Here is a 17481-nt window from a genome sequence, read left to right on the forward strand (position 1 = left end):
AAACTTTTTTGGCGGGAGAAGAAGGGAATGCCTTTTAATGGCGTCCTTGAACCTGATTATTGCAGAATTGTTTACATTGCCGTACTGGAGATACTCATAAGAGTAGGTTCTGAAATTGGGCATCACCGTAAGGCACTGCTGAATTTGTGTGTGTGACATACTATTTGAGCCACTGCATATAAACGTAGGCATTTATTAGGTGTATTCTGCCATTTAAAATTGTAAATCGCTTGAATTCACGAAAATTTCATTAACAACCAGCCGGTCTATGAATTGCTTAGGCATGTTAAGGATTGAGTGCACTCGAAACTGGAGCGAACAAGGGGTTTAATTATTTCAATGTCAATGACATACGATGCATTATTTTTATCTTTTATTTTAACAAAGATTTATTTCATGGTAAAACAGTAAGTTGTTTAGATTCGTATACGCGATAATTCATCATAGAAGGAGTGACAGATTAAACGACATAGCCGGTACCACTCATCTTGTAAAATACACAACTTGTTCCGAACAGATCTTCTCAACACTCAATGTCCATGAATAGCCCGTTGACCCTTTTTCTCTGACTGCAAATTCTTATCCTTTAACGTCGGGCAACCAGGGAATTCCTTCACCTTGGTAGTTGAATGGGCCTGCAAATCTCCACGACCTGCAGTGTACTCCTCCATTGTTTTTTCGGGCAGCACAGTAGTCTCGTGATGGATGGGAGCAGCATTATGAGTTTCATGAATCGGAACAGTAGTGTGGACGTACTCTGGCTGGATAGTCTCCTTCTCGATGACGGGCTGAACGTGATGGTGAACATGGTGTTGCGTACGCTCTCCTTCAAGTACCGGTGCAGCCGTGGCCGTCTGTTTAGTGTCATGGGTAGTTGAACTGTTCACATAGTTTGCAGCATCTCGCTTCAAAGCAGCTTTAACATCCTCCTTGTTGCCATGCTCAACGGTTTTGTGCTCAACGGGAACGGCCTTGTGGGTATGTTTCTCGGGCCTAGATACAACCGAAAGGTAAGCATTTTGGTAAAAATGTGAGTCGTCATGTTCGGGGGTTCACATACAGTGTTTCTTTGGCCTTGATGGGCTGGATCACAGTTTGATGGTGGTCTTGGTGAACTTCGCGATCAACAGCAGTGGTGATTTTTTCGTGTTGCTCAGGATAGACATGCTCCTCGGTGACGGGCTTTCGAACGTCCTCATCAACTGTGGTCTTGTGGTTTCCATCCTGAGAGAGAAAGTTGGAAACTACCTTCTTTGCCTTCTCCATTGTTTTGTAGGTGATGTTATGTGATTTAATGTCTGTTTTAATGCAGTATTGCTGATGGTGTGGTTCAAAATTTCTTTGATGCGGAAGTGTCGGGATTAAATACGTCAAATCTCATGTCATCAAGGGCATATATTAGCTTCAGCGAGCCTTAGACCATATGAGGCCACCAGCAACATAACGTCGGAGATAACCGCCCTAAGAATCTAGGCGATATGGAAACTTGGTCGATTGATGTCACAACTTATGTCATTGGTTTGGTTGTTAGCTATCTTGTCAGAACCCCTGAGTTACAGCGATGATGCTGGTTTTCCATGATGAATCGCTCCATTAGCCGCGAGACGATGGAAAACAACAAATCCGACGGAGAGAGACGTCATTTTGAGCTCTGCTATTCCAATTCGAGAGCTTCGATTCCTATTCTGGTCGTCAGGGTCACGGTTTAGTCAACATCGGGCGGTGACCCAACAGCTAAAGTAAAGTTTGCGCCACTGCGTATCTCGATCGACATCCAGCCAATGCTGGACCGAGCTTCCGGGCGCCGTGGAGGAACAGAACAGGTGGAATTTGAATAGAAGTGGATAAAGACGTTAAGATCGCTTGTGTCCTCTTCGGCGTCATCGATCGCCCAGTGCAACTGCGGCTCCAACCTTCATCGAGGTCGTCTGCTGGACCCTAAGAGCAAACTAGCAGAGTCTGATCTCTACATCGCCGAGACAATTTACCCCGGCCTCTTCCACTTGGGCTCAGCTACTGATTACAGGATATGACGACATTCGCGGTGTGTTAATGGCCGATATTGAGTAACAAGCCAAGGTGAGACAAAGCCGCTTCCGGCGTCTTAAGCGGGACAACTGCTTTGTGACAACGCCGACATAGCTCAAGTCGAGGAACTTGAAGATGTAATAAACTTTAATGAAAGCAATGCTTGATCTCAATCAATATCCTGGCATAGGGAGGGTTATTCAAACCAGATTGACTGACCGACTGTGGTCTTTACACATTACCACAAATCTCAAAATGTTCGAACAACTCCACGGGAAGAAGGCTGAGGGCAAACCACACTGAGGATCTCCCTTGAAGATTCCAATTTAGTACCATCATAGGTTTCTTAGTTGCAACTAAACCCAGTTATGCTTAGAACGATGTTTGAGGAGCATTCAAGCGTCATGGTTTCCAACGCGCTCCACACCAAGCGACCTAGTTGAAAGTATCGTGGTATTGCGAAGCTGACTAGAGTATACAGCAATACAACACGGCATACTTGAGGGTCCAAAACGGGATAAGGAATCAAGGTATGTTCTCATTTCATCCCCTAGAGGAGAAGATTCGTATCTGATGTTCATTGAAGTACCGCTCAATAGCATCAACATCCACACTCCACGAGCCATTGCCACATGACCATCGGGTCGTAGTATATAGACGGCATCACGAGTTAGTCCAGCAGAAGCACATCCAAAGGTCCAGCTGAATGACGTCAACCTCAGGCCGTGCTTGTTACTCCAAGTCGTGAGGGCGTTTGTCGCAGTCCCATAAACGTGAATCTGCCATGTCATGGACGAAAGGGATTCATAGTTGGCGATCAGTTGTGGAAACCAGACGATTGGCAAAGCAAGCCCTTTCTTCTTGGTGTGTATCCAGCAGGACATCCTCCGCGTCACCTGCCAATACGGCAGCCAGTTTCCACGCAAGATTGATAGAGTCACCGATTCCAGTATTCATCCCTTGGCCGCTGGCTGGGCTATGAACGTGAGCGGCGTCTCCGAGCAGAAACGCGCGCCCCTTGCGAAAGGCTCTGCGACCCGGTGGTGAAGGCGATACGTGGAAATCCAGTCGACCCTGCTCCCTTGGAGCTTCATCTAGTCCATAGCGCGGCGCTCACACCCTCAAAGGACAAGTCACGCGATACGGCAAAAGAATTGTGTCGGACCGTGCCGATGAGTCGTGCGCGGCCCTGCCCTGCGAGAGGGAAGGTGGCCAAGAAGTCGGCCTGGTCGAGACATACATGTAGTTCGCCGTCCATGGCAGGACCGGCGCCGACAATATCGGCAACGTAAAACACTTGGTCGTAGATGCCGCTGGGAAACGAGATGCCGAGAGTCTTGCGCACGACAGAGTGCGATCCACCGCAGCCGGCCATGTAATTTGCCTCAACCACTTGTTCCTTGCCGCTTGCTCTCTTTAACCAGACCACGACCCGTTGGGCGTCATGTTCATCCTTGAAGCCGACGAGCTCTTTTTGCCATTTTACAGATACTCCAAAGTCCTTGCGCAGCCTGTCCATCAGCATTCGCTCGGTGTTCGTGCTGCGGGTAGATTTGGACAAAGGGAAAAGGGTCATGTCTTCGCCGATCCGGTCAAGCGGCGCATGGAAAGCCCGGCGCCCATTGACCCAGGCGTCGAAGGCGACTGCCTTGCGGCCTTCTCCGACGACGGCGCTCGCAAGCCCAGGAATCCAGGATCGAACAGGGCGTAGAGTTCGAGAGTGCGCGCTTGCACAGTGAGTGCGCGAGTCGAAGTTGCGGCTTGCTCTGCCTTGTCAATGATATGGACTTTGACGCCGAATTTCGACAACTAAAGGGCAAGCACGAGACCTGTTGGTCCGGGCCGACAATTAACTTTTAAGACACTGGTGGAGGAGGCGGCCATGGCCGTGCTGCTGTTTCTCCCGGGCTATATGTGTGGTGTTGATGTTTTGCCGATTAGTTTGCTTCATTCCCCATGAATTATAGCTATCCCAGATAACCCTGAGGAAGCTCATTATATATATACAAAATGTGGCAAGTCTAGTTAGAAGATGACGGCCGTCTTCGCTTGCTGCTGTCTCACCAGGTTCCAGAGCGCCTGTGTCGTGATGCCTTGAGCCACGGCGAAACGGTCTCTATTTTGCCGACCTTGCCTCTCATGTAAGACAGCCCCTCTCTAGTAATAGCATTGTTTCTTTGTAAGCACGGGGAGGGGGGGATGATTGGAATCCTGCAGGTAGTTAGGGCTGAACAAGCCGATGGCATCGGATTCGCGGTCGGAGCAGTCGGAGCAGTCGGAGACAGGTGGAGCCCGACGCCGAGATGGACCAAGGTTGGGCCGGTTTGACATTGCTTCTCTTGGGAATAAGCACGTTGTAAGCAGTAACTACTTGGGCGAAGTGTAGGAGGCCGTGGCGGGAGATGAACAACAGAAGCGTGTGAGTTTGTGCGCGGCAATACCGACGAAAAGTATCTATAATGTATATTACTGTTTCGTAGTTACGGTTCCCTAGCTTAAGTACGTCTAAAATATAGTATTATTAAATGCCTTTTATTTAGCTCTTTTTGTGATTTTTTTTTCTAAAAGTTAATAGAGAGATTAATTATTATATATGAACCTCTCTATAATAAGAATAAATTAATATAGTATTTACTTTTTTAGTAGTTTTATAATAGACTTGTTTTATTTCTCCTCTTTTTCTTCTTTTTTATTCGCATCTTCAATAGCTTTAATATTAAAAGAGAGTGGAAATAAAAAATAACACCCAGTCAAACGTTAATATAAAGTATTCTATGATCTCTGTTACCGTTTTCCTCGCGGTATCCTCTCTGGGTTTCCTAGGATCCCCCTTTAGGAGAAATCCAAATTACCCTGATTACGTCGATTTTAGGAAGAACAGGAATAGAGCCGTCGAAGCGCAATACTTTCCACAATGGCCACACGTATATGTAGTGGAACCAACAGCCAATAGAGAAATTATCCCTCGACAAACACGCAGATTCTGGACAAAAGCCCGCAACGCGGACCTGTTAATCAAGGAGATAGGAGCACACGACTGGCAGAGCTATAATACTTCTCCTCGAGACACGTATGATTCCGCGTTACAGTCGACCCCACGTGATGGGTTCAGCGTATTTGTCGAGGCTGTGCCTAATCGCCGTGGCCCTCCTGGTGGATGTCGTCCTTGAATGCTGCATCCCCGGGCCCGTGGGCCGATTGAAAATATATGTAAGGACCACGTCGACTTCCATGTCTACCTGAGTGATCATCTAGAACCATTCGAAGACCCATACTATGATGAGGCTGGGTGGCATTAAAAGTGTGAATAATGGTAATAACAGCAGCTCAACCTGCTGGTACAAGAGTTGCCAGGCATGTTTTGGATAATACTTGATGTATTACTCTATATATTACTCTAGGGTTTTACTCAAGGATATTCGTGTTCTCTGTATTCTTGTTGATATAGTTGGTGCCTAAACATGGAAGGAATTGAATTTCTGGCTACTTGGCTACTTTCCTTTGGAATCTGTGATATTGTAAGTGTTACGACCTGGAAGAGACTTTTTGTGTGAATAGCTGTGCTTGTAATCTTGCTAACTAAAATCTCTATGAAAAAGAGTCAAATCCGGCTTGCTAGCTGCGAGCAGCGTCCATGTACAGCCCAGTTGCTTATAAGCGGGCCTGGGATAGCTGCATAGCTAGATTCTGGGTGGTTAGAGGCGCCGACTTCACACAATGCATGGAATGTGAGACCTCCCGTCCTTAGAATAAAGCATCTATTGCAATTCTCGACATTCGCAAGCTTTGACGCCCTTTGGATCAAACATCTCGCCACCACGGCATAAGAATCATGTAGACTGTAACCCCGCAGATGTCACTTTGCAGGGCATATGGAGAGGTTCAAAATATGTATCCAACCAGGCAGCCTGCAGTAATTCCCCAACAGTATACTGCGGAGAAGAAGTGAGGCTGTGAACAATCGAGAGGGGGGTCTTGCATAGTCGGGCCAAAATGGCACCCCGTTGCATTTTGAGCCACTCGAATCAGGAGGGGAACCTGATCTTAAACGATGCATATTACGTAAGAAGTATCAATAATTTATTTCAGCTACATATGTAGCCATGCTCCCATGCCATTCCCTCTGCCTACGAGCGCGCATAAAACAACGTCATTGTGTTCACAAATGTCAGCGTCGCAATATCGATTCGCCATACAGGTTTCTCGCCGGAGGACATGCCAGCCAACTATGATTCCCTGAAGTTCTTCGGAGTGCAACTCTGACAGTGGGCCACATGAAGAAACCAAAGTTGCGCCGTTGGGCCTACTATCAGCAATAAGTTGGCTGTGAGGTGCCGATTTTGGCGCTTGAATGGCGAAATGTTTGCTCAAGAGTATTGCTCCCGCACCAGTTGATGACATGATTTTATCGACATTCTGCGGCATAAGTGGCATGGACTGACTATTTCTTTTGCGCTTAAGTGAGGAGTGAGGAGGGGGGTAATAGAGGGGTGAGACAACTTTTGACAACATGGGATGTTCTCATCACGAGCGATAATCAGGGTCAATGCAGGAATCGATTTGGAACTACTGGCATATTTCTGTGGCTTGGGGTGAGAACATCTCATGGGTAGCATTCATGCAAGTGAAAAACAAGGACGCCGCATGACGGATGATCCAGACCTTATGTCTGTCTCGGCTCGGTGATTTATACAAGATGCCGTTGCAAAAGGCTACGCGCGGGGGTAGAGACGTACTGGTGGCCGTTTTTCTCTGCTGATTGATCCGAAGAGCCTGCATTCACTTCAACGTCTATAAATATGTCTGGTTCGGCCCCTTTAGCCGTGTTCTGATTTGCTTCCAACATATACTCCCTAATTCATGAATCACGCTCGACATGTTGAAAAATTGTCTCCTGTATGGTCTTTCTCTTCTTGCCATTACATCCCAAGTGTGTAATGGTAGGGCGGTTGACAAAGAAAAGCGTGCCTCGGCGGCACTGGCTTGGAAGTCGTTAGGAGGTTCTATCGTAGGTAGGTATTTTCACAGCAATGCTTCCTCCGTTACATATGTACATATTGACTTGGTCTCACACGAACAGGCCACCCTGGCGTTATCTCATGGGCACCCGACCGGACAGATGTCTTCGTCAGAGGAAGCGACAATGCCGTATATCACAAATGGCAGGCTGGCAGCCCAGGTACGGCATGGGGCCCTAGTGACACAGGCTACCAGGCCCTCGGAGGCTCTATTATCAGTGACGTCACTGTAGTGTCTCGCGGTTACAACCGGTTTGATGCCTTTGTTGTTGGTGCCGACAATGCGTGCTATCACGGGTGGTGGAACGGTAGCTATTGGAGTTCATGGGGAACTCTAGGCGGTGCCTTTGGCGGTGATATTAGTGCTGTAGCGTGGGGAAATGACAGATTGGACTTGTTCGGTCGCGGTATAGACAATGCAGTCTGGCACAGGGCTTGGGATGGAGCCGCCTGGGGTGCATGGGAGAGCCTTGGTGGTGCCATTATAGGAAGTCCAAAGGCAGTTTCCTGGGGCGCCAACCGACTCGATGTGTTCGCAAGAGGCACGGACAACAGTGTATTTCACATTGCCTGGAACGGTTCTTTGTGGTCAGACTGGTATAACCATGGTGGGACAGTGCTTGAAGATATCACGCCTGTGTCCACTGCCCCAAACAGACTGGATCTCTTCTTTCGTGGAGGAAATAACGCTCTGTTCCAAAAGACGTGGAATGGAGTAGCTTGGAGCGATTTGATCAGTCTGGGCGGAGTTATTATGTCCCGGCCATCGGCAACAACCTGGGGAGGTAAGTATATCACGGTTGCGGCACAAGGTGCGAATAATGCTGTGTACCTGTTGGAGTTTAACGGAAACTCTTGGGGAGACTGGCGATCTATCGGTGGCGTGGTGACTGAAGCACCAGTGATTAATCCGCTTGGTTCTGTCAACGCGGCCATCTTTGCGAGAGGCCCCAACGCTGGCTTATTTGTATACGAGTAAATTAGCGTAAAGTATTAGCTTTAAAACTTATTGAGGGAGAGAATTTTACATTCTCAGCGTACTCGATACTGCTTTCGCTGGACAGTGCTACATAATACTTGTACTCACGGTCATTATTGTATTTCTTTGGTTATGTGCTGTGATGTATACGCCCAAATAAATTACCGACACTTCGTACACTGAGATCACCGTTGACTATCTCAAGTAGGCGAGGACGCTGGCTGCAAGAAGAACGGGGGCAGAGGGCCATCTTTACTTGCACAGATAAAGGTCGAGCCCGTTTCACATTTCAAAATTGCCATGATAAGGGACAAACGATGTGAACCAGACATTCATCCAAGACTCCTCCCCCCCCCCAAATTGAACTCAGAAGATCCCATGAAAACGGCATATTTGGTGATCGATTCTTTTTCATTCTCGACTGAGATGTTTCTGGAAGAGCGAAGGGTCTTTTGGATTAGAGAAGTGTTAGATTGTATGTGCTATTATGATATTAATCGAGAGTGATTGAAGATATAATAACGCATATGTTTGGTAGATCGACGTGCTTTATTTAGACGAGACGAGTTTATATCAGGTTTATCCTAGCCGCCAAACGAGGAATAACATCCTAGATATTGCTTTCACATAGAACAGATCCTAGCGGATTGATTGTACCGCAAAGTAGACCCGAATGGAAGAAATAATTTCTACTAACTCCAACTCTGTACTTGGAGTCAGAAATAGTACTATAGCATTACAGAGCTAGAGTGCCTATGCATATGGCGCCGATGGACGTATTCATCTACGATATCCTAGTCCTTCCCCCTTTTGTTGTATACTACAATCAGTCTAGCACATACCGAGACATTATCTTGAAAATAGGAAAGGTCATTATGGTTGAGCTCGGGTATTCTCCTCTTTGCTGCGGGGGGTTGCTGGATTCCAACAGCGGAAATGTAATAGTAAGGCAAGGTCTTTTTTCCCTTTAGCAACCCCGGATTTTGAAAATCCGAAAACAACTTGGCCATCTGTCAGCCTATATTCTTTATTGCTTTTGCGGTATAGTTATCACACGAGTCTTCCTTGACGGTTTCTGGAGTAATTGTGAGATATCACGACGGAGAATTGTGGGTGGTGGGGTAACAACGTCGATGTGATCTTAGTTAAGCGGTTACTTATTATACCGACGGTCCTGAGACCTCTAGCGCTTATTACTTTTCATATTCCGTGTTAGATTTAGCATCCTTAAGTTTTTTAAGAATTTCAATGACTATACTCATTACTCTGCTCTTTTACCAACTGCCAGTTCCTTAATCACCATCTCCAAATCGGCACCAGTTTTATGACGTCTCTCGGCGGGTGAGCCACAGACAAGCTCTTATGCAAAACACGCATCAATATGTAGCTTGGAGCGAACGGGAGGGGCCATAAGTTGGCTCCAATCACCTCGTTGATCCTCTACACGAACGGGAAAACAGGTGGGCACCTTCCCATCCTTTTCTTGTCTTCAGTTCGCCGTCCTTCTCATCCGTCTTGTTGCCAAAATCATGACTTTCCTCGTAATATTCAACTGACGCCGAAGCCGAGGCTTATTGGACGGCTAAATATCGTGAGCGTTATGCCGAACACGGCCAGCCCCTTATTCGCGCGTTTCCTAGTGCTCGCGATTTGCTCGAGAACCTCCGAGCAGCCCGTATCCCAGTTGCCATTGTCAGCAGGTAGCAGCAGTGGTTGCTGCCCTTGAGAACAAGCAGTTGAGCGAGTATATACCCAGAGATCAGATCGTTGGCGACAAGACCGTTGGAGCTACCCGAAAGCCGGACACTGCTAGCTATGAAAAAGTACTGGTGCCCATACTAGAGGAAAGATATGGCATTTCTCGTCTCAACGCCACCCAGGTTCTTAAGGTTGGAGACACTGTAGCGGATATACAGTTGCGAGGAACATTGGTGGCAAATCATGTTGGTGTCGATGTGGTTACGGAGACAAGAAGGAATGCGAAGATTTGAAGGGGGACTATATTGTAGACTCATGTTTCCCTTGTATCAAGTGACTAACTCTACTGGAATGAAATAGGAGATGACCTTGGCTTTGATGCAGAGAGGGAGGTTTCAGGCCTTGAATATGCCGGACAAGGTGGCACCAAGAAACACTACGGGTTCAAGTCTGCTCCAACACGTTGTGACGCAAAATCTACCCTTTTTCATGGAATAGAAAAGACTGCTGAATAGGGAAAATGGCATAGCTGTCCGAGGAAGCAAACTTCCCGACAATGAGCCCAAGCGACAGCTTGTTACGATGCAACGGCACTCCGTCTGCTCGCTTACTGACGCTATAAACGTGATGGCTATGAGAGCAGTGTCTACAGAAGAAACAATGATGGCTGTTCTTACATTCGGAGACCTGAAGCAATGTTTCATGTCTTTCCTGACAGCAGAAGTCGCACATGTTGGACATAAATCGCGCAGCATCTGAACAGAAGCGCCTTCTCAGAAAAGGCCTTTGCCACCCCACTCCCTGATACAGATTTCTAAATGCAATCAGAAAAACACCCTTAGTGCACGACGGCATCTTAATAGCCTCCCCGGGCTGATCATGTCGTAATGTATTGGGCCCTTGCAATATTCATCATCTCTCTACATGGCTTCCCGCACCGTGTTGCTCAACCAGGGCCCTTACTATCACGAAGATGCTGCCACGGGCCCTATCGCTGCTGGCATATTTATACAAGTCTCCAACGGAATTCAGACTCTAGCCATTTCATATACCTTGTATTGTGAAGCCGTGGACAAGGCAACGATGAGCGAATTTGGAGGCATCATCCAGTGGAGCGGCTGTACAGGATGTGGAGATGCTACATCAGCCCGAGCTGACGGACCAGCTTCTCTTTGCGATGAGAGCAGTGAAAGTAACTTAAGCTCCGTTTACACGGCAGTCGGTCATGCCAGGAGGTAGCAAGTTCTCACTCTCGCAGCTCCATCCGACGCAGCTTCACCACCCCGCACGGCCGAATCCCCCCAAAGCCTCAACCATTTCGCGTAAAGTCACATACCGCTCATTACACAGTAATATCAGATGGAATCACGTCGATTGAACAGACCAAGATATGTCTACAAAATCACCACGTCTACGCCACCAGACCCCATCCCCGCCGTCTACCCACCATCAGAACTAGATCAGACCGATGGGTTCATACACCTCAGCACGGCAGCTCAGGGACGCACAGAAACAATATGGGACGGGAAATGACCAGATTTAACTAACCCCTGTTACAGGTCCCCAGGACTGCAGACATGTTTTTTAGCCACGTGTCGGAGGTGTGGGTTGTAAAGATACAGCTCGACGAGCTCATCCAACACCGTATCCACTGGCAAGGTGACGGGTGCGTCCATTTATACGGAAACTTTGGCGCCCGGAACGTCGTTGCTGCGCAAAAGTGTGCTAGGCAGGGCGAATCGTGGTCTGACTGCTTCCAGGACGCAACATGGCTTATCTGAGGAAAACTCCTGGGGTACATAGTAAAGGGAATGGTAACGTCTGCGCTCACAAGCCGCATGGTAGAGATTTCAACAATATACGCAGCTGTTCATGGCGATCCAGGGCACCGTCTAGTTTTCCCGTCGCAGTCTGAGGGTTTCGTATGACACGGTGATGCCTGCGTAGGCCGGTGACACGATACGGGACTACTCGGCTACCGGACAAAGAAGTCGCAGGGCTCGACATGTCAATCTATCTGCTTGATTTCATGGCTTGCATGTTGACAACTTTGGTAACCATTTCAAGCCTGTTGATCGTCATGGCAATGGGCGCACGGCGTTGGCTGTGGCTGGCGCCGCCGACTCTTCGGGCCAATTGACTTGGAAAAGTGAAGCCTCCGATGGTAGCCGTGGCGTGGAAGGATTGTTGGTCCAGCTTTAATGACTAACTTACTGCAAAGAACCAGCTTCTGGACAGGGACGGCAAGCAAGCTTTCAGGTCAAGCTTTGGCCCACGTGGGTCGCTTATAACTTTATACCTCAGGGGGGAAGGCAGGATTGATGACTTGCCAATGTCCCCAGTCATGAGCCATGAGCCCTGGGCCAATTGATCATGGTGGCACGGTCAAGGTCCAGACTCAGCTGGGGATATCCGCTTGGCGATGTTGGCAGGGGTTGCGAACGCAGATGGTTGTTGGAAACGAGCAAACGATGAAGATGCCGAGTACAGGTATTGATAGACTCGACGCAGCCAAGATGAAGCCAGGAAGAAGACGAGCAATCAATCACGGCCGCCACACACCAGCTCAAGACCTTGTCCATAATGTGTGTCTGACTCGCCTGGTGGCGATTGCAGCGATCGACAGTCTCAACCAAAAAGTGGGCTCTGTTTCGGCTGGGAGTAGCAATTCGGCAATGATGGCCTTTTGCCATGTTGTAGGCAAGGTTGGAGACGGTCCTTGCGACGGAGATGACCCGACTGCCAAAAATACTCGGCTCTTCCTTGCCACATGTGTCACCAGAGATGGCAAATTGGCCCGTCATCTCATCGAATCTGGGTTTCTGTTGAACCTATTTCTCTACAGGATTGCAACCAGCCAATAGCTTGGTTGCGCCCATCAAGACGGATGGGTAATCCTTGTTCGAGCGAGCGGGACGCATAAACGCGCCGTCGACGGCGACGACGGTGACGGGCAAAAGACGCCGTCAAAGAGCCATCACAGAGGCCAGGCGCTGAAGCTGCGCTACCCCGTCTTGGCCCAGGTTGCAACGTCTTGTAGACAAGGGGCTATGCCTGGGAACATTTGACTTTTTTATCCGGTCTATTTGTGGCGGCCAGTGACACAGTTGGTAGATCATGACGCCACTGCCGGGGTTCCCTTCGCCGGTGCTGTGCTCCGTTTGCGTCGTGTTTTGGTTTTTGAACAAAAATTCCCCGGCCCGCTGCTTCTTTTGTGCCTGTACATTTACTCGATACATCCATCGCCTTGGTAGAACTCACCTGGGAGAAACCTCGGCGCAGACGAAGACAATATTCAACCCACAGACCTCACGACGACGACTCGAGCGCTTCCCGCACATTCGATAGCAGGCCGATTACGAGGTTCTTTGCCTTTTCTTCTCCCAATGGTTCTCTCGATACTACCACCTTGTCGACCTGGTTAACCGGGGCGGAGACAACATTCCACCCCTCAGACAAGTCCTCATCATGGGCGTCGCAGTCCGGCCATTCAAGGTGCCCGTCCGCAGGAGGACGCCGGCCTTTGTTCTCATGGCCTGTCTCTTCCTGTTGCTACTCTGTCTGGGCGCGTTTGAACGCTCAGAATCTCGCCTGCAGTACGCCCTGCCCCTGGGATTGGAGGCGGCGCTGCCCGAGAAGCTGCGCGTCCCCAAACCATGCCGATCCGATCTCGACCATCTGAGGCGCAGCAGCTACAACCTCACCCGGCAAATCGTCCATCAGAAACGGTGCATCCGCGGCCTGCGCAGCGCCGAAGCCTCGCGGGACGTCGTCTCGAGCCACGAGCAGCCGCTGATTCAACCCGGCAGCAGTCGCGTCGTGGAACTGAACCACGGCTGCCGCGGCGCCGCACCAGCCGCGGACGAGGCCTCAAGCTGCGACCCCATCGCCGTGCAGGTGCCGCCGCCGTTTCCGCGGCGCGACTATTCCGAGTTCCTCTTCGCGGTGGCGTCGTCGTCGGAGCGGCTCGCCCAGTCCATCCCCCAGTTCAGGCACTGGCTGGGCAACACGGAGGCGCGGCTGCTCGCCATCGTGACGGACGCGCAGCTCTCGCAGGGGCAGATGCGGAGGCTCACGGCGCAGTACGAGCGGGCGGGCGTCCGGTTCATCGGCACGCGGCCGGCCGACCCGGCCGTCGGCGTCAACGAGCAGCACTTTGTCGCCGTGCGCCATCTCCTCGAGCACGCGGGCGCCGGCACCAGATGGGGCGTCGTCATCGACGACGACACCTTCTTCCCGTCGCTGTACCCGGTCGCGCGGGTGCTGGACGGGCACGACGCCTCGGTGCCGGCGTACGTCGGCGGCCTCTCGGAGAACAGCCACGCCGTCAGCTTCCACGGCCGCATGGCCTACGGCGGCGGCGGCGTCTTCCTGTCGGTGCCGCTGCTGCGCCTGCTCGGGCCCAACGTCGACGCGTGCCTCGCCGAGAGCAGGATCCGCGAGGGCGACGGCATGCTGCGGTACTGCGTCGAGGCCAAGACGGCCACCAACTTCACGCAGGTGCCGGGCCTGCACCAGCTCGACTTTGCCGGCGACCTGAGCGGCTTCTACGAGTCGGGCCGCCTGCCGCTCAGCCTGCACCACTGGAAGACGTGGCACCAGGCGCCCGTCGACAAGATGGCCAAGGCCGCCCTCTTCTGCGGGAGCTGCGTGCTGCAGCGGTGGCGCTTCGGGCCCGACACCGTCTTGTCCAACGGCTTCAGCATCGCCGTCTACAAGGGCGGCGCCGACGCCCTGCCCCTGCACCGCACCGAGGACACATGGGACGCCGACCCGGCCAGCTGGGAATGGAGCCTGGGTCCCATGCGGGAAAAGGTGCCTGCCGCCGAAAAGAAGAGCTATCGCCTGCTCGATGCCGAGGTTGTCGGCGACAATCTGCGCCAGATCTATGTGCACCGAGCCGGGGATGCTGCTGGTGCCTCGGGGGGCGCACATGTGCCCAGGGACGAGGTCATTGAGCTGTGGTGGGATTGGAAATGAATGGAGCGTTTTCTTTTTCTTTTTTTTTTTTTTTTTTTTTTTTGGTCAACAGCGAATTCTGATGCGTAATTCTGGGCGGATATCGTTACATGGCGTTGCAGCGTTGGGCGGCCACTTTGTTTGTTCTTATAAAGCTGTGACACTTACACGTGCAGGTACATATATATAGGTGCATGTTATTCCATCTTGACGCTTGGACAGCCGTGTTATACGCCTCTGTGTATGCAACTGTGCTGCCGTCCGCCCATTCACCGGCATCCGTGTCTAGTATCAAACTGCTGCGCCTGGTGGCCAGGTCGGCATCGGACCAAAGGCCAGGCGAGTTTACCGACCATGGATGAATGCAGAGTCTCGGCACCGCGTTTCTGTCTCAGTCCCATCGTAGTTGGGAACACCACCGCATTCGGGCTAGCCGTGTCTCGCCATGCCTGGGCTTCTTCGGTACGACGTCGTCGGAACCGAGAATCCTAGCTTGGAGCCTCGGTCGCAGGTGCCGGGCTGCAATGGCGACACGGCATGATAGAAATGCACGATTCCGTAACCCACGTACCACCCTCCATGCCGGGGTATTCTTGTAGTACCCCAAGTTCAAGTCATGTTTCACCAAAATGCCAGGCACTTTCTAGCGTCACTATAAGTGGACTGGAGGTCCTTGGCACCTACACCTGTGGACATGCAGGCGACTTGCACATTGTGTTTGAGGCATCGCCACACATAGGTGCAAGCTGCACACCTGTTTAATAAGAAGAACTTTTGGAGCTCAAACATTTGCCAGCCTGCTTCATCGCGATATGGCTTTATCGCCCCAATCGCCCCAATGTACCCCGAGAGAGCTGCAGAGAGCCGCGCAACCAGCTTTGTTACCACAATTGGTTGCAGACAAGGATTCCTCTGACGTCTAGGCACCAGCAAATTAGGGATAATACGGACCATGTTGAACTTGGTTTGGAGATAAAATAGGTGATTATTAACGAATAGTTACTTCATTCAGTTCCTTTGCACATATTCCAGCTCCGAGAGTTTGTGATTCTTAATAGAGAACGTACTATTACCACATCAAGGACTCCAGCGTCGTGGAGAAACAAGAAGACTTCAATGTTCTTTCCCTTCACATCGCAGCCATCACCAACCTGTCAGGATGGGTTCACAACAGCGAGTGACTGCTAACGTATAGTTAGCTTCGCTATTAGAAAAGTAACAAAGGCTACATGTGAGGGATCGATCACAGAAGTGGGGGGTGTATAACGGTTCACAAGGGTTCGAGATACAAAACACGAGTTGTATTGCGAAGAAAGCTAGCTGAAAAAAAAAATATGATGCAGAGGAACAAATTCAAGCTTCAGGCGGTGCCTGGTATCAATGTGTGTGTAGCGCCATGCACCTGACCTGATGGTGTCTAGAAGAGCATCTTCTCCACGGCTTTTCTGCCCCACGGATCCAGATTCGCCATCGCCGCCCCAGGTTAATGTCGATGATGAGATTGTTCTGACGTTGGAGGACGAGGAAATTCAAGACATCACTAGGGTCCATGAGATATCTCTCATCATTCTCCAGAGCGTTGTCTTTCGGGTTTTTGTCTGAGGTTAGTGGCATGATCAATGCCGAGTAGATTGGGCGGGAAAATAAACCGGTAGAAAGTGCTGAAAGATGCTTCAATATTAGATATCAGTCTAATGATAGACACTCTGAGAAGCTCGCAAAGGAAACTTCACTGGCATATCTTGAGCTATATATGTAATTATATGACACTTGTGTTCGTTCGAGTACACTGCTAATAGTAGTATTAGGATCTAAGAGTATCTTGTTAAAACACGAACGATAATTACAGGGCTCAGTGACCTTTGGGAATACTGTCAGCATAGCCAGGAGCTTCGTGGCTACGTTCTTACTAATATCCTAAAATCCTACTAGAAATGTGATCGTATTAGAATTTAGCGTATAGCTTATTGTAACGGTGGCTTAGGTTCTAAGGCACAGTAGGTCTGTTTCTTAGGAAGTAAGTCAGGTTGAATGCTACAGAGTAGCTTTTAAGTAGTATCACAATAAGGCCGTTAAGAGTATAACTCTTAATAGTAAAACTATTGCTTAGATTGATTAATAAAGAACTAGACTATTTGACTATGGGAATACTTCCTCCTTAAGTATTCGTTTATCTCTCTATTATAGTCCTGGATCGATTGGCTTGACCATTGATCCCTTCGAACCTTAATCGACTGGCTCGAGGTTTGGTCGGTTCGATCCTCCCTGGTTAATGTGTTTAAACATTGACCTCTTTGATCGCCTCTTAGGTCACGTGGCTGGTCACGTGCCCCTGCCTTCTTCTTGTGCCTACGGGTCGTGCCTGTCCTAGCCGGTGCGGTCCCGTCCCGTGTCTTGTGTAGTGTTGTTCGTAATATTATGCCCCTCCTTTATTGGTCTTGTCCTCAAGGCTATTGAAACAGGCCGGCTTAAGTGTCGTGCGTTTTCTTCCTTCCATTATCATGTGCTATTATATCAACTAACCGTGTCTTAAAACAGCGGTCTAAAGCTTCGTCTGCTTCTTCCCTTTGCCGGGATAACCTTCTTTCTACGATAATTAATAATCCGTCTTTATCCTTTATAAAGGCTTACGCTTGCTGCGCCCGTATGGGACTTCCCTAATGTAAAGCCTCCGTTTCCGATTTGAGTTGTTGTGTGAAGTGTGTGGTAGATAAGCAAGGGAATTATAATATTGCGGGGGTGACCCCTTAACAGCTTTGTAGCATTGCGGATTAACATTATAAGCTCGAGAGGGAGCTT

General features: G+C 49.7%; 4 protein-coding genes across 4 annotated transcripts; 2 read left to right on the plus strand and 2 right to left on the minus strand.

Annotated features, from left to right (window-relative positions):
- Positions 1-530: 530 nt before the first annotated feature.
- Positions 531-1266, minus strand: J3458_012672 (uncharacterized protein; the record flags this gene model as incomplete). The annotated part of the gene is made up of 2 exons (XM_007814790.2): positions 531-993; positions 1061-1266. The coding sequence occupies 2 exons, from the start codon at positions 1264-1266 to the stop codon at positions 531-533; spliced, it is 669 nt and encodes a 222-aa protein (XP_007812981.2).
- Positions 1267-3118: 1852 nt separating this feature from the next.
- J3458_012673 (uncharacterized protein) lies at positions 3119-3973 on the minus strand (the record flags this gene model as incomplete). The annotated part of the gene is made up of 1 exon (XM_066120091.1): positions 3119-3973. The coding sequence occupies exon 1, from the start codon at positions 3602-3604 to the stop codon at positions 3119-3121; it is 486 nt and encodes a 161-aa protein (XP_065974913.1). The 5' UTR covers positions 3605-3973.
- A 2931-nt stretch (positions 3974-6904) lies between these two features.
- On the plus strand, positions 6905-8025 carry J3458_012674 (uncharacterized protein; the record flags this gene model as incomplete). The annotated part of the gene is made up of 2 exons (XM_007814789.2): positions 6905-7040; positions 7109-8025. The coding sequence occupies 2 exons, from the start codon at positions 6905-6907 to the stop codon at positions 8023-8025; spliced, it is 1053 nt and encodes a 350-aa protein (XP_007812980.1).
- Positions 8026-12911: 4886 nt separating this feature from the next.
- J3458_012675 (uncharacterized protein) lies at positions 12912-14899 on the plus strand. The gene has a single exon (XM_007814787.2). It carries the CDS (start codon positions 13192-13194, stop codon positions 14701-14703), a length of 1512 nt encoding a protein of 503 aa, XP_007812978.1. The 5' UTR covers positions 12912-13191; the 3' UTR covers positions 14704-14899.
- The last annotated feature ends 2582 nt before the right edge of the window (positions 14900-17481 follow it).

Source organism: Metarhizium acridum, assembly GCF_019434415.1.
Source record: "Metarhizium acridum strain ARSEF 324 chromosome Unknown scaffold_269, whole genome shotgun sequence".
Lineage (NCBI taxonomy): Eukaryota > Fungi > Ascomycota > Sordariomycetes > Hypocreales > Clavicipitaceae > Metarhizium > Metarhizium acridum.